The sequence below is a fragment of the Prionailurus viverrinus genome, chromosome B3 (genome assembly GCF_022837055.1).
Source record: "Prionailurus viverrinus isolate Anna chromosome B3, UM_Priviv_1.0, whole genome shotgun sequence".
Lineage (NCBI taxonomy): Eukaryota > Metazoa > Chordata > Mammalia > Carnivora > Felidae > Prionailurus > Prionailurus viverrinus.
The window spans coordinates 32,970,001-32,987,700 of NC_062566.1; the positions used below are offsets into that span (position 1 = coordinate 32,970,001).

A 17,700-nucleotide genomic window follows, 5' to 3' on the forward strand; every position below is an offset into this window, starting at 1 on the left:
TACCCTTCTGATCTTTTTTTTTTTTTTAACGTTTATTTATTTTTGAGACACAAAGCATGAGCGGGGCAGGGGCAGAGAGAGAGAGGGAAGGAGAAGACACAGAATCTGAAGCAGGCTCCAGGCTCTGAGCTGTTAGCACAGAGCCCGACATGGGGCTCGAACCCGTGAACCACGAGATCATGGCCTGAGCCAAAGTCCAACGCTTAATGGACTGAGCCACCCAGGTGGCCAAGGATCTGAAGTAGACTCCAGTCCCTGAGCTGTCAGCACAAAAGCCCAATGTGGGGCTTGAACTCACGAGCTGTGAGATCATGACCTGAGCTAAGTCGGACGCTTAATAACTGACTGAGCCATCCAGGTGCCCCCTGATCTGATCAATGCTCTTTCCAGTTTACCATGCTGTTTCTTGTCTCATGTTCATGACAGACTCATTTCAAGATCTAGGGCCCATCTTCGGCCTCTTCAGACTTCACATACAGAGGACAGAGTACATCCTTCCAGTTGTCTGGCCACAAATCTTTCCAGCTTTCCAATTCTATCATAATGCTTATAGAAACAAGCAAGGTCATGGGCGCCTGGGTGGCCCAGTAGGTTAAGCGTCCAACTTCGGTTCAGGTCATGATCTCATGGTTCATGAGTTTGAGCCCTGTGTCAGGCTCTGTGCTGACAGCTCAGAGCCTGGAGCCTGCTTCAGATTCTGTGTGTGTGTGTCTCCCTCTGCCCCTCCCCTGGATGTGCTCTTTTTCTCGAAAATAAATATTAAAAAAAAAACAAAAACAAGCAAGGTCATGGCTCCATGCCTTTGCTCCTGCTGCTTCCTTGAATGCCTGTGTTGGACAGACACTCATGGGCCATCTTCCCAGCCTCACTCTCCCTTCTGCCTTCCTGATGGACCCTGATCTCTGGCTCCCTGTTCTGTGTGACCTAACTACTTTGTTCACGTGTCTCTCAAGGCACTCACCAGTTTGGCTTCTATTTCATTTAGTCCTACCCACTCCCCAACCAGTTTTATTGAGATATAACAGACACACAGCAGTTATAAGTTTCAGGTATACTGCATACTGATTTGACATATATATTGTGAAATGATTACCACAGTAAGTTCACATCCATCATCTTATATAAATGAAAAGAAGAAAACGGTTTTTCCCTTGTGATGAGAACTCTTAGAATTTACCCCCCTTAGCAACTTTCAAATATACCATACAGTAGCATGAAGAATCTGCAGACTGTTTTCCATAGTGGCTACACCCGTTTACATTCCCACCAACAGCACGAGGGCTCCCTTTTCTCCACATCCTTGCCAATACTTGTTATCTCTTGTCATTTTGGTGAAAGCCATTCTGACAGGCGTGAGGTGGTATCTCATTGTGGTTTTGATTTGCATTTCCCTGATGATGAGTGATGCTGAGCATCTTTTCACATACCTGTTGGCCATTAGTATATCTCCTCTGGAAAAAAAATGTCTATTCAGGTCCTTTGTCCATTTTAATTGGACTATTTGTTTTGTTTTTGCTACTGAATTGAAGGAGTTCTTTATATATGTTGGATATTAACCCCTTATCAGATAGATGGTTTACCAATATTTTCCCCATTCTGTATGTTGTCTTTCATTTAGTTCTTTTTTATTTTCATTTCATTTAGTTATTTTTGACCACCTGTAAACAGAGATTACTAAACAGCTACTTGGTGTCCTGTAAACAGAGATTACTAAACAGCTACTTTTGCCACACCCCTGCAATGGTTAGATCAGTGCCTCACTTTCACACAGCACTGTAAGCTTCTCTGTATTCCCTGCAGCTCTGCAATTCAAGTGGTTGGTCTGGGAATTGCTTGCTACTGGTCTATGACAAGATAAGAACTATGCCATGTCAATCAGCCCGCAGCTTCCTTCACTGACAAAGTTTTGCTGCAAACAAATGACGGCTAAATTAAACAGAGGCTTTGAGTCATGCTTGATTTATGTTCTGGCACAAGCTCCTTATCTTGTGGTCAAGAAACAGTTCCGATGCTGCTACCAGTCCACGGTCCATGTGTGAATAGCACTAGAAATGGCACCTGGCAACTCACTCTGCACGTAGAATGTGCTCAGTGAATTTGCTGAGTTAAAAGAAATTTCCCACAAACTCAAGGAACAGTATCTCTTGGAAGTTGCGTACTTCTACAACCATGACGGTAGAACTGAAAAGGAGAAAAGGTTTGAGGCCCTCAGTTTCTGCTGCAGGTTGACAAAACCAAAAACCAATAATAACTCACAAAATCTTACAGCTTCCCTTCAGCCAACTAACAGACCAAGTGCAAACTGCTGGTGATCATCTTCTCTCCTCCCGTTTGGCCTCTTCGCGCTGAGGTTCAATCTTTGGCCAGGCGCCTGCTGCTGTGTGCGGCCACCAGTTGCCCGCCTCAACCATGGCCCTGCAGCTGCGGGATGAGGCCAAGGTGGAGGGGACCATACGGAGTGAGGTGAGCAGAGGAACAGTTTTGGCCTCACAAGCAAACTGCTGAAATCCTACATGTTTCTTTGCAGGCTATTTGTGTTTAGTTTTATTTTTGATTGCGAGGAATCGCTGGACTTAGCTGAAATTCTCACAACCATAATCCCCGCCCACTCTAGAACCAGTAGATATAGCTTTGTTTAAGGCCAAATGGTCCAATGTCCATCCTGACTGCATGGTTCCAGGCAAGCCAGTTAACCTTTCTAAAGCCCCAGTTTGACACATCAGTAAAATGGGAATAAGAATGACCCTTGTAGTGTTTGTGTGAAGGTCAAATGAGTAATTTATATGAAAGAACTCTGTAAACTCAGGTGTTCAAAAAATGTTATGTTTAGACGAATTTCGCTCTCTACAAGAAATCTTTTTTATTTTAATGTTAAAGGGTGGAAGCCTTTCTGCATTATCTGCAGCTCCGAGACGCACGCAATCCTCACTCCCACTGCTTTCAAGTAAGTTCAGAGAAAATAAGTTGTAGTATGGGTTTTGGCTACTTTCCCTTATGACCCAAGCTGTGTCCCATGCAGGAGGTAATACACTCACATAAATAAATGTTCTGCAAGGCCTGGCTTACTTGTCACCCATTCACAAAGCCATCCTGGAAAACCCTGGCTGGAAGAAATCACGCCTTGTGCAGAAGACGTTTTTACCTGTTAAATTCATATCATTCCAGTCCGATAACTATTTAGCGCGCATTCTACTTGGGGCTAGGGACCGGGCAGGAGGCTAAGGATACACAGGTAGGTAAGACATAGTGTCCTCCAGAGACTTGGGGTCTTGTTTATGGATGATTACGAGTTATGTGAACAAGTTACCGCCACAAAGCGTGAGAAGTGTGCCAGCAGAGGCACTTGCCGGGAGGGAGGGTGTCGTAAAACAGGAAGTCGTGCCCTCCCGAAGCAGGCCTGGGAGGCTTCTCAGAGGCTGTGCGAGTGAATACTCATTTTCTATCTAAGTCTACTTCTAATCCTCGACAAGCGCTGGGGGCTCTTAAAGTTACTGAAACGGCAGGATTTCACCACGTGGACGTGAGGAAATAGTACAAAGCAAAGACACAACCATGTGAGAATGCCTCATGTGTGCAGGCACCGTGAGGGCGTCGGGGCACCACGCGGGCACAGCGTGCATGTGGGGGAGCACCGGAGGGGTGAAGGGGCACTGAAGGTGGGCAGGGGTAGGTGAGGCAGGGCCTCTGGCGGGTCTCCCATTCTGTCCAGTGCTTGGTTGTTTCTATCCTCCTGTTCCTTGCTAGACCGTAAGCTGGCTGAGGTCAGGATTCAGGGCTGACATACAGCTTTCCTGGCATTTCCAGGCTGCACTGCAGGGCGGACACTTGACGAATAAAAATGGTGAGAGAACACTTGTGATGCCCAAAGCGTGTCCCCTCCTATCTCACGAGAGTAGAATATCTGTACCAGACGTGCGGCGGGTTATAATTCAGCCAGCCCTCTAAATCTACCCTTACGCCTTTCTTTGGTACTTAACCCACTTTCCAGATGACGCGGCATTGCTGCCTGCACAGAAGAGCTGGGCTATTTCCGAAGGCGGGAAGGACGGCGTGCCCAGCCCCGGCTCAGCTGACCTCCCTGACAAGCGGAGGAAATGCCTGCCTCGGGGAAAGAACTTTCCAGCCCGGGAGCTGGTGCCTCAGGCCCTGCACACACCAGCATTCCAGGGTTGCCGACGTGCCTTCCGAGAGTTAGAGCCGGAGTATTCCAGAGGCAAGGCTGTGGCTTAAAAAAAAAAAAATCATGTTTAATTTAAAAATTAGAAACTGGAGCAGGCTGTGAGCACAGGGGTTGATTGAAACAAAATTTAAATTCCTGTCAAGCCCATTTAAACACGGGGGCCCTTCATAGACAATTAGCTGCTCCCTGTGAATGCTGAATAAACTCAGGCCTGGTCACTGCGAGAAGACAGGCGCCTACTGTGAGGCACTGAAAAAAAAATTAACTAAAATCAGGCTGTATGAAATATTTCGCCTTTCAGTATATCACAGGGGTTTGAAAGTGTAAACAAGACAAAAATCGATTCCTTGGTGCCCTCAAATCAATCCCCCAAAATGGTTAGGGCATCTGTTTCTGCTAAATTTTGTTTACATCGGCAGATTTGCCTTAATTGCGGCTGTTTGTCTCCTAGTGTCCCTGGGGCCCTAATCTCCCGATTACTAATACTTAACACTCATTTCACATCTAAAGCTACTTCTAATCCTCAACAGGTTTTGGGGGCTCTTAAAATTATTGAAGCCACAGAGGCGGGAGACACAGCCTCTTTGTGAAAGGGACATTTTCTTATCTACTACCAGCTGGGCCCAATCATCACCAGGGATGGTGACAACAAAGGTGCTAAAAGGCTCTTCCACAATGACTGCTGCTCCACTGGGGATTCAGAGGATAAAAAAGAGCTTTGATGGAAAAATCTGAACAAGAGGCTAGAGCAGTCCAGCCAAATAAAGTTACTGTCATAATCAAATGCTGTCAATCACCATGAAAATCCAATTAAAAATGTTTCAGCACAGCCCTCTTAAGTGGAAAAATGTACCCTATTTATACAAATTTTTGTCAACGCCACACCAATCCCACAATTAGAAAGTCCTGCTATTAATTGAACGCACCTCCCCCCCACTCCAAGTTTAAAAACAGATGCAGGCCATTCTGAAGCTTTCCGAGGGAGGTGAGACACACGTAAGCTATTGGCATACAATTAAGAGTTAATCGGGTTACATCTGAAAATTCCATTTTTATTTGTGTCAAGGGAACCTTTGCACAAATAAACGAATGCTACCTAGCCTCCTACTTCAGAATCAGTGACCATTTATATTAAGAGAACAGAGAAACGGTAAACCAGGATACTGGAAAGAAACTAGTCCATGCTCCGGCAAATGTCTCTCGGTAGACCAAGACCTAATGTTTAATTCTAATCTTGAAAATTAAATAGAGGACAGAAGGCCCAAATGTCTCCACTGCCTTTAGGCAGTCTCTAAATGGCCAAGCGAACCTCAAATTATCTGCAGGCAGATTTGGCCCCCCAAATAACCGTGTATCTACAAAGGCCCCACTGAAACCACAAGACTCCGGATCCCCAAAGGTCTCTCTCAAAACTGCTACAAATTAAAAAGCAAACAACCCATTAAACAAATCCAGCTGGTTTCAACTGTAAATACGAGGATTCTAATATTTTTCCAGCCCTTGAAATTCCTGGTTAGACTCATTAATTATTGATAAGAATCGCATCTATTTATTGGAGTGTACTCACAGGAAAACAAGTTTGCTGCCTTCAACAGCAATTCCCAAATCACAGAGCTAGGCTTCAGATCCTTTTATATTCCCCCCTTCCCCCTCCAAATGGCTAAATGTCTCCGGTCTTTTTCAACTTGGTCCATTATTCCCGAGAGCTAGGGGCTGGGGTGGCATGCATCTGCTATGCTGATAGATAAAGACCTTGAAGTCCCCCTGCCATCAATCTAACCAAGCAAAGATGGTGCTGGCCAGGTGGTCTCCTCTAGGGTCTTGGCTCTCTGACGACCTCTTGATTTGGAATTAACTGTCGGGAGCGAATTCTCAAGCGGTCGGAATGCACGCAGACGATCACAGGTGCTGAGCAACAACTACCTAACACGGTGGTATTCCTCCCATACTTCAAGGTGGGCTGGCCGGACCCTGGTGCCTGTCCTGATTGGTCACACCCATGCTGAACTGGTTGGTAAATGCTTCGAATAGCATCCCTGCAAACACTGTGACATCTTAAAAACTCCTTTATTTTGACACCACGTTATTTTACCCAGATGACCTCTGAGCAAGTCAAACAAAGACCTCTGATCAGACCATGCATCCTAGTGTGGTCACCCTGACTCATATTGTATGTTACAATGTCCAGAGATTGCTTGTTCTTGGGTCAGTCTCCTCAGCTTTATTGTGTGAGCTCTTGGAGATCAACGGGCCTATCTTGTGTGTCTATCTATTCGATGTCTAGTACAGTGTTTTATTACACTGGACGAGAGAGGCTGGCACGTGCAAAGAGTAAGTGATGGTGATTTCTCTTCCTGCGAGTAGATTAAAGACCTCGCCCGAATGGCAGTAGCATAGATCCGTGCTAGGCACTGAATTATGAGAGCATGACCCTCCTTCAAGGCACTTACAATCTAGTTGGAGAAAAAAGACATCAAACTAGTGAGTTTCACCTCTGGCTGCTCCTTGTAATCACCTGAAGAGCTTTAAAAAATAAAACAGTACCTGCTCCGTGGCCCAAATGCCAGAGATTCTTTGATCTGGGCTGGGATCCAGGCATTGTTTTTTCCCCTCTGATTTTTAACCCACTTGGATGATTCTGAAGAGTTGCCAGCTTTAGGAACCACTGTACTACACGGACCAACTTGTGAATGTAAGATGAATATGTAATTTGTGTAATTAAGTGCTGTTCCAAGCGAGAGACAATAAATTCTGGAGTGCTTCAGAGCAGGGAGTGCTCCACTCACTGGGACGGGGAGGAGGATAGAGACCTTCGGGGACAGGGGAGAGGAGGGCATTCCAAACCGAGGCCGCCACCCTAATCAAAGAAGCTGCCAACAGGCTGAGTGGTGTCACATGAGGACCTAGTGACAACATACTCCCAAGACCCGGCTTAGCTCGCTGTGAATGTGGCAGAGAGCTGAAGGGCAGCCCAGGCGATCGACTTTCTGGCATCCAGGATAACCAAACTCTTTTTGCGGTCAAGGCCCCACAGCCTCATTGTTCCATGGAACGTGATGCCGGGAAGATGACAGTTGGCCCAGTAGAACAAGAAAGAAGCCTTGCAGGCAGGAGTTCAAAAAACTGAAATCTTAAACAGGCAAATCATCACCATATTAAGAGATCTGACCTGACTGATGGAGGAAAAAAGTTATCCTTAACTGGGAAATTAAAATTGTTAGATCCCCCATGATCAAGGAGTGACAGATTTTATCTATCTGTATCTCTCTTGCTACATGCATGTATATAAATACACACACACACACACACACACACACATTTATCTGCTAAAGTCTCGTGAAAAGATTAAGCAGTCACGTCTGTGGAAAAACAAAGCTTGTTTTCTGGGGTTATAATCTCTCTGTTCTTGCTGAAGTGCTAACGTGTCATCAAAAATTCAAATTAAAGCTGTCTGATTTAGTGCGATCTCAAGCATCCAGACAGTGATTCTGCCGTTGTAATTATGTGCAATTAAAAAGCTAAAATCAACTTCTTACTAGTGGATTCCTATTTATAAGCAGACACAAACAGATGATTTTAATGGCCTTCAGAACTTGAAAAAAAAAAAGTCATTACATGGTGGTCAACTGGACCTTGTGTGGAGCCCCCCAGGCTTCTGTGATGCTATTTGCGCTTGAAGGAAATACTTAGCTGAAGTTACAATCCCAGCCAGGGTTTCTCCCTACAAATTCTGGGGGCCTTAGCTAATGAGCTGATTTGCACCTCCAGATGAATAACCGAAAATGATGTCTGCAAGAATGGGCGGCCAGACACACACAAATCTGGCCCTAAGGGTCTGTTTTAAAATACGAACTTTAAGACACAGGTGATGTGGTAGATGTAGTAAGATACTAGATGTAGTAAATGTTACCCAAGTTTAGAATTGCTTGTGAAATCATCATTAGCATCTTGCAAAATTTAGATTGCAAGCAGAGTGGTCCATGATCACTATATGCAAGGAGGCTGATGAAATGCGCCTTTCCTCCTATCTGTACTTAGGAGACATGTAAACTCTAGATCAAAATAAACCGAAGCTCATCTTGGAGCTCAGTGGAATGTGGTGGTAATGTTGAACTTTATCTGAGCCCTGTGCTCCCAGAAAGAAATACAGATGAGAAGTCTCCCCCGCTCTTTTGTTAGCTACAAAGGACCACCCTGCTTTCACAGACCCTTTTCCATCTTTCCTCCTGACTTCCATAAGACTGGCTGATGACTTCCTGTTTACCTGCGTCCGTAACCTTGGCCCCCTCCCTTTCCTCTGAGACGGTCCCCGTTAGTAAACATTCTCCATATTGCAACAGCCTGAACAAAATCATCTTCTTGACTGTCCAGTGCATTCTGACTATTGCGGTGGCCAAAAGGTTTGGGGCTAACAATGGTGAACAAAGCCATCTGGTGTAAATCCAAAAGTTACACTGGAATTGAAGTGCTGGACAGATGAAAATCTGACATGGTGCTTTCTCCAGTTTCTGAAAGGGACTGTGCAGATGTCCAGTTTATCACACCCATTGATTAACTGAGAGACCAAGCAACCAAACTATCTGAAAATGTAATTACAACCAGGTTTGGATAAGCAGAGAAGCTACCAGTGACAATTTAATTTAGAGGAGTTAAACAAGTTAACATCTCTTTGCAAGTAATTAAATGTTTAAACAGATTTTTCTGGAGCAGTTTGGTGTTTATTAGCCCCCAAACAATACCACCTCTTATACATAAAGCCTTTTCTGAGAAATGAGATGCCTTCAAGTTTGCAGCTGCTGGGATTTAGATGAAGCAGAGAAAAAAAAAAAATCTAAAAGCACTATTTTGATTGTAACTGACATCCCTCCCTCAAGATCCCACACCTGCGTTTTACATTTCCAGTCCCACGATTTACTTGCTTTCTAAGCAAAATGTCAAATTTCAATTGCAAACTGTATTCTGTGTTTCTGAATCGAAAACCAAAAAAACCCAAACCTGAGGAAATGCTAAAGGAGGAAGCCCTGCTCTGGAATGTACCAGGAAATGCACAAAATAACAGACATTATTGGAACCTAAGGAGAAAACCCATGTTTTTAAACAATTACTAGAGCAGTATAGTAATAGCATAAAGACAATTTCTGCGCCAGCTTGTTTCTCTGAAATTCTCTCTGCCACTGAACAGCTAGAACAGATAATAACTATTAGTAAATCAAACTCCTCTGCAATATCCAGCTGTGCCTCACACATTTACATACAGATAGAATGGGTATATGTTTTTAATATGTATGTGATCCGTACTTTTACCACAGCCGAAGTGCATGCTACAAAGAAGGAGGAGAATGGGAATCGGATCAGCATGAGATAATAAAGTGGCCTAGATAAAGTATTAGCCAGCGATTGATCTCAAACCGGGATGCTGCTTCTTCTGACCTGATTACTTACTATGCATAGATTCCATTAAATAGAGCTTAGACACGGAAAGCTTCTGGAAATACTCTAAATGCATAGAAGGATCTACAGCACTCCGAACCCAAATTGTAACTGCAGAGGTGCCCACGGCCCCTACCCTCCCTCCCTGAGTCAAGGCCCACATTCAGGATAAGCTGGTGAGGTTAAAGGGCCACCTGACAGCTGGTGAGAAGCCCTGCTGAGTCCCACAGGGAGGGCTTTTCCCTTCTCTCCCCTATGCCAGGCCAGCACCCTCTGAGTGGATGCCTCCCTCCTGAGCTGCTTCTCTGGTCCTGGCGGCACAGTGCTAACTAACAGAATGAAAGGCAGCGAGGGAGCTTAACAATCATTCAGGGTCACGGTCCCGTTTGAAAAACTGATGACAGCCATGAATTCTGCTTTTCAGGAAAGAATGCAAATCCCCACATGCATACACGATGTTGGATGTAATTTCAGGGGCTCTAACAGACTTCCTGAAGTCACAGACCCTAGGTCAAGGACTGGTGATCTTGTCCATCCCCTCTGTTTTGCAGATGAAGACATGAAAGCAGGGAGGGAATGGGGAGCTGCTGACAAGGGAAGGGAAGGGAAGTGTGGAGGCTTTCCTGCTAAATCACAGCCTGACCTTACCTACCAAAGAACCCCAAAGGAAGACTAACTCAGCAGAAGGAATTCTCGTGGCTTACCTGAGCAAGGCTCTATTCAATAATGCCTCTCACCAGATCCCTTTTAGTCACAAATACTTAAACCCACAATTTGAAGAGCAAACCAGACCTGAACCTCTCCATCTCAACATGCTCCCACCTCAAGCTGTCTCTCTGTTTCTGAACCTAGAGGTCTGGTTTTTATTTTGTGTTCTTCAACCTGATCATTGACATTTGGGGAAAACGTCTCCATCACCCTTGCGTTATGGTCTTCTCCCTTCTTGCTGCGTTCTTGCCAACCCGTCTCAGTGGGCAACAGCTGTCCCTCACTCCACATAAGCTGCAACATCCCTGCCTGGTTGTCTGAAGCCTGGCGAACATTCTGTCTGCCATCTCCATAGTTTCTACAGCTTGGAAACTTATCTTCTAAGTTTGCAGGTCCTACGTCACAGAACTGGCATAGCGCTGACACAGGTCTTTCCTGCAATTTATACCCAGGTGATTTAAAAGTGGGTTCTTTAATAAGGGCATCATTTTCTCAGGAGCAGAAAGAGTGTGTTGGGGGTGGGGGTCAGCATGTTGAACTTTCTTGGCTGCCTCCATGGCTGGTTTTCCTTTTTTGGGTATAACCCTGACTCCTGATTTATGCAATAGGTCTTAAAAGACTAAAGGATGAAGGATTTCCCTATTCTTGAATAGAAGTCCACTGACAAAGAAAGGTATGGGTTGGTGGGTGGGTGGGTGTGTGGCTTCTATGTGAAATCAAAGTTTTCAGACTTGGACTAGGGTATCTTCTACAAGAGGGGGAATTTCTTAACAGATCACCCAGTGGGTGAACGTGTTGCCTATGTGAATTCCACCTTTGTGGCTTTGGGACTCCCCGAGGCCAATGTCAAAATGATTTCTGTTCCAAAAGACACCAGAGGTTTCACAATGCTCTGAAAAAGTCTGGCCGTCTACACACTCGTGCTTTGCGGAGACTGTTTCCTTTGCCTGGAATGTCCCCTTAAAAACGCTCTACTAAAGTTCAGTTCATCCTCCAAAGGCCCTTTTCTTTAAAAAAAAAAAAATTTTTTTTAACCTTTATTTATTATTGTTGAGAGACAGAGAGACACAGAGCGTGAGCAGCAGAGGGGTAGAGAGAGGGGGAGAACAGAATCTGAAGTAGGTTCCAGGCTCTGAGCTGTCAGCACAGAGTCCGACACGGGGCTCGAACTCACAAACTGCGAGATCACGACCTGAGCCGAAGTCAGTCGCCCAACCAAACGAGCCACCCAGGTGCCCCTAATGACCCTTTTCAAAGGCTGCCTTCTCCATGTAGCTTTTCCCCACTTCCCCAAATGGATCCTCACAGGACTCTGCTGTTATTTTATGGCAGTTACTTTATTCTAGTGATTCCTCAAGCCAGGTTACAAGCCACTTTCTCTCCCATTCCCTATTTGGCTCAATATTCCGGTCAGAGGCAAGCAGGGCCCAGCTCTCTTGACCACAGGAGGCACACACACATTGCAAGTTTCCTGCCTCCTCACTGAACCCTTTCTAAGCCAGGGGGCCTCACCGGTGCGGCACCTAAGGGAATACGTCCACTTAATTCAAACTGAGGACAGTCCTAAAAATGTTACATTAAGTATAGGATGATGCTTCCTCTGACTACATTTTTCATTGTATTTTATGGATTTTATTTATTTAATGTATATTTTAAACTAATCTATTTTTTTTAATGCTTATTTATTTTTGAGAGAGAGAGAACGAGCATGAGCGGGGTAGGGGCAGAGAGAGAGGGAGACAGAGTATGAGCAGGGGAGGGGCAGAGAGAGAGGGAGACACAGAATCCAAAGCAGGCTCCAGGCTCCGAGCTGTCCGCACAGAGCCCGTTGTGGGGCTTGAAACCACAGAACGCAAGATCATGAACCGAGCTGAAGTCAGATGTTTAACTGATGGAGCCACCCAGGCACCCCGTATTTTATGGATTTATTGTCATTTATTAATTAAAACCATGGGACAGCACACACCAGCGTGCACAGTTGTAGAGAGAGCTACCGGAATATGTATTCCTTGTCTCTCTCTCTACACACACACACACACACACACACACACACCCCTTTACATACACTTGCTTCTAAGGCACTGAAAGTACTCAGCCTTTAGCCTTGTCTTTATGACTTGTCGCCCTGGAGTTGTATTCCTTACCAAGACATACATACATATGCATTTATGGACGTACGTACGATCTGCAGTGTTTTATTTATAAGTGGCCAGCTCATTGCAGCACTGAAACATGCATTTACAAACAGATATCTGTTTTATGAAACCCTATTCCTTTGTTTTAATAGCTGAGCTATCCAGCCATAGCATAATAATGTACAAGGTAAATGGGTCTCCATCTCTAGAACCTGTTCCAAGTTTTCTCAAATGTGACTAACTGCAAGAATTTCCCGACCATCAAAGAGACGCCACCACCAAAAGACCAGTTTATTCTAGACATGAAACCTGCACAGTTATAAATTGCAGAGGTTTTAGGGGTGAACTTTAACTTGAAACTACCCTGAAATAGAAGATTTGCTTCAGGGGTAACACGAAGGAGAAAACTACCTTCCTCGAAAGCACTCATGATGCAAAAGGGAAACATGCTGTTATTGTACATTCCAGGATGAAATCTGTATTATATAGAAGAAGTCTGGGCACTTGGGGTGTTTATTAGGATGGCATACAATGGATGAAAACCTCTGAACTGGTATCTGTAAAATGCTTATTGTTAAAGTGGTGAAAGAACATTGGCCGGAATTTGCTGAGTGCAATAATGTAAAGATAGGGAATGGTTTAAGCAAAACGTAAGAAAGAGCAGACTATAATTATTACTTACTAATGCTCGATGCTAGCGTTATTCTAACAGCTTGTGCACTGTCAAATCAACAATCTGCACTAAATAAATGACCATTTGGGAATTGCTAGGGAGCGTCTCTGTTCCTCTCCCTGCTCGACTAAAAACTGTCATTTGCAATCAAAGAAAGCGGCCTTGGAGCTGAGAACACAGCACCCGCAGCCTTAGAGTTGTCTCTTTCTGAGTAAAGACCAAAGATTCACATTAACTTGATCTTTTACAGCCAATCTAATTTCATCCTACATGAATCCAAGAGGACTCCACGCCACGATGAGAATTTCCTGTAGGACTGCGCTAAAAACTTAATATGCTGACTCTCTTTTCTGTTACCAATCCTCTAGATTCTGAGAGGCTGTAACAGCAAATGAGGACAAGGAAGTAACCCAGATTAACTTGTGATCCTTGAGTGTGAGGCGAAGGAAGACAGTTCAGCCTTGTGTCGAAAAAGTGGTAGGTTTTTAAAAAGTAGAAAATGACTATCTGAGGCTATGAGCTTCACAAACACCTACCCAAATGGAGTAAGTAATGTGGCCTCTCCAGAGCCTGTGGATGTTTTAAATTCCATTCTGGTTCTTTTAACAGAATATTAAGCACAGCCATATAAGTAGAGAATTCTAATGTAACTAAAAATATGTACTTACCATCAGGTCCTCAGGTGCTGGTCTTTCTTTTGGTTGTTTTCGCATGCTGTAAAAGGGGGGGGAAAACTCATTGTTATCTGTATCGCTTACAAATTTGTGCTGTATTTCCCACCGTTGACTCTATCACCTGGAATCTGAATGTTTTCAAATTTACGAGTTCAATTCCTGGCCAAAGTATTAGCATAGATTCCTATCTTTTATTTTGGCCTTTAATTATCAGATTTTGGGAGACTCTCATGAATCAGAAACACCAAGATTTTTGAGAGAGAGTTATGCTTGCAATACAGATGAAGAATGAATTTAAAAATGTGAAAAAAACCCCTGGCAATATTTCTTCCTGGCTCAGTTTTCGATGTATTTCCAACTTAAATCTAGGGAACAATGTAATTCTTTTTTGGTAACTGGGATAAAGTAATAAGAAAAGAAACATGACTATCAGGTCAAATGAAAAAACATCTTATTCCTTTCATTATTTCCTTGAATGACAAATAATATATAAAGACGTCAGGAATCTAGATAATGCTATAAAATTACAAATGGGCTGTTACATTATCTCCACTTTCTTTTATTCTGGCTACATAATGCAAGTTGATATTCATTAAATAGCTGTGGGGGAAGTTAAGTTTGTTTAAGCTGCTTAAAGAGTCCCATTCCTCATACAAAATATTTCTTGTCTCACATGTAGTACGTATAATCAGTAGCTGTATCATGTACGCAGCTACATGATGAAGCACTCATACGTGGCACTGACGTGACTATGGGTAACTACCTATTTGGTGGCCGTATCTGTACTAAATTCAGAGTGTCTGTGGCACGAAGTCATGAAAAGATGACTGCTTCTTCTATTACTTCAAAATTACACAGATGCTTCTCTTTACATAAGGCGACCTCTAACAAGCTAGAAGAAAACCCATCATATAATCCCTGCATTTGCTGACTATTTTTTTTTTTTTTAAGTAGAAAGACTTAATGATCATTTGGTAAATAAGAACCGTAGTTATGAACCATTAATGACATCGAGGACATTTGCCTTCCCTATAAATAACCATATGCACCTCTCAAATACTGCATCCATTAGCAAGTAATTCAAGCTGTCTCGCCGGTGGAGTTGGTAACAGTCCTAATCTGACATTCCAAAGTAGCTGTATCTCTTGGGAAAACAAGGCTATTACCCACTATCATTTCTGTTTCAGCTTGACATCTGTGGAAATTTCAACACAGGTTATCCCTCCCCCTGTCTCCATAAAACTTCTACACAGCAGCTGATTAATTTTTTGGGCAGAAGGAAGGTAAAGTCTTATCTGCTTTTCCCCATCTGCCCAGAACCAGCTACACCCCCAAGTAGGTCTCAGGCCACACAGCGAGATGCACAGCCGTCTGATCACAAACCCCACATCTCCGGGGCAGGTGATGCCCAAACCAGCACCCCGGGCAGTTTAGGAATGGCACGGTTTATGTTTCAATTTCTGCATTTCAAAATGGGGCCTTCCCATGATGTGCTTCTGAGTGTTTCTAGGAATTCCATGTAAAGGAAATTAAGAGAGATTAATCCACATTTCTGGATAATGGCTCTATATTATCAATGAGCCCAGGAGTCCAGTGTTCAGCCAATATATGTGCTTTTTCCGACATGGCATGCTTTGGAAATAAAATGACTGCAGGGTAAAAACAGTTTTTAAAAGCTACAGAATATTATATTAGTATTTTAAATAAATAGAAACAGTGTTAATAAAATTTTTAAAGTCGGGGGGGGAATCTCTTCCTCACATATTTGTCTATGGAATATAAACTGTATGAGACATTTTTATTAAGAGGTAACATATTACACTTAGTCAAAAAGGTGATAAAGCTTGACATTTATATTAAGGAATATTTCTTGGTTTCACTTTAGTGTAATCATCAGATGGATCATGGGGGTGGGGAGGGGAAAGGGGACAGTGTACAACCATTTCAGTTTAGCAAGGACTCCTGACTGCACCATTTCGTGGCACTGCAGGAATGAAAGGTTCATTTTCCACCACTGAACAGGACTCTGAAGGGGTGATGGAATGGAATTCAGTGAATGAGAGGAAGAAATGTAGAGGCAGTTATGAGAAAGTTCCAGAATGTCCAGAACAGTTTCTAGTTCGTTCTGTCTCCTGCTTTGGGGTGGTCACTGCTATGCTCCCAGTTTCCTTCTCTCTCTGTCTCTGTCTCTCCCCATGCAGAGGTGAGGGAGAAGACAGAAGGAGGGCAGTGGAGCGACGGGGCCTGGGCCACTGACTGGGGAAGAGGCAGGTGGAGGAGACCTCGTTCTACTGAGGGGAAAAAGGCAGAGGGTGCACAAGGAACCCTTCCTCAAGTGTCAAATGTCGAGGGGCTGCCCAGAGGCTCTGAGGGCCCCTTTGACCAAAATCCTGCCGTTCCTCCCAGGTCTCCAACTGTTCAAGTGGGCCTAATGGAACCATGTTTTCATAGTCTTTCAAACATCAAAATTCACTGAAATGGGACACCAGTACTCTGTCTAAAATATATCCAAGGATAAAAGTTATTTACTGACAATCCAATGAATTAATAAACTATGCTGCTTCCACTAAGTGACAGACAGTTTTATGGGTAACTTGAGGTTACATTAATAAAAATAAGCTTCATATGTCTGTTCAATAGGGGCTATAAAATTGTGTGTTTCTTAAAAAAAAAAAAAAAAATTGGGTAGCAACAGTATCTGTGCTCCAAGAAGTAGCCTGATTCTCAGCAGTTTATTAAGACAGGAAAAAGCCTCTAAAGTACATTTACGACCCTTTGTGTAAATAACGTTTACATAATTTAAACAATTTCTTCAGCTTTGCTGCCCCATCTGCCCAAGGCCCCGAAGTCCCTCCCGTCTCCAAAAGGAAGCAGGGAGAGCCATAAGGTCTCACGGAGCCGCAGAGTTAATGGCATGTATCATTTACATTGAGGGCATGGCATGTTTGCAAACGGGCTCACCACTGAGTGATGAAATGTACAAATGGCTCGGAGAACTCTCCAACCGGAAGGACGGGCGAATCCTGGGATGGAGGAGAAACAAGTCACCAAAAGTCACAACAATTCCTCTTCTTCCTTTATATCCACCCCCACCTCCCCCCAAGGAACAGCAGAATATATAACAGGGATTCACCAACATGTGGAAAGGAAAATAAGGCCTTGTCCAATTAAAAAGACTGTCGACACCCTCTCCCACGTTTATGTAAAAACGCCAAATTTAAAGCCACACACATTTTACAATAGTGAGAAACATGAGAGCAAAGAGGGAGGGGAGGTGAAAAAAGGACAATGATAGCCACAGGGTAGGAAAGAAGGTACGAAAGTGTAAATGAGAAATTAATGATTATTTAAGTAACACACAAATGGTCTTGTAATTAACAAAGAGCTGTGAAATTATTCTTGTGCTGACCTCTGTTTCTTTTACTGGATTTGCTATTTATTTACACTTTCCCTTTTATTTACATTTATTTGTATATTCAACCGATCTTAACTGCCTGCCGAATCATGTGGGTCAGTTTGCTTTTGTTTTTGTTTCTGTTTTTTACTTGAATAGAAAGGCTTTTATGGGAGAAGCTGTTTCTTGAAAAGGAATTTCAGCCTATTTGCCAGTCCAGGCAAACTCGTCATAGGAGAAAACCAGTGAATTAAGGACACAATGAAAACCTCCCACCTTGACCACCAAACAGAACTGGGGTGGAGGTGGGAGTCACTCAAATGAGCAGGAAACAACACAGCAACAAATGACAACCACCGGGTAACACAGGGAGCAGACCCCATTACCATTTGCAAAGGAAGGCTTTAAGAATTTAGGAGTTTTTCCAAGAATGACAGAGAGCGCCACTGTGTTTATAGTGTAACGGCTCAGGATGTAATGAAATTACACTGCAGAGTACTTTAACA

The 17,700-nt window shown here is 43.6% G+C and overlaps 1 protein-coding gene across 9 annotated transcripts in view; it reads right to left on the minus strand.

The window, feature by feature from the left end:
- MAP2K5 (mitogen-activated protein kinase kinase 5) overlaps positions 1-17,700 on the minus strand; it is a 273,162-nt gene that overhangs the window by 23,769 nt on the left and 231,693 nt on the right. For 5 of the 9 annotated variants that reach the window (XM_047863395.1, XM_047863396.1, XM_047863393.1 and 2 more), the window contains 2 exons: positions 16,762-16,823; positions 13,795-13,840 (listed from right to left, as the gene is read on the minus strand). In XM_047863395.1, coding sequence (XP_047719351.1) covers positions 13,795-13,840; positions 16,762-16,823 — 108 coding nt within the window. The remainder of the gene's footprint in view (positions 1-13,794; positions 13,841-16,761; positions 16,824-17,700) is intronic. The other 4 variants (XM_047863399.1, XM_047863400.1, XM_047863398.1 and 1 more) reach the window with 1 other exon arrangement.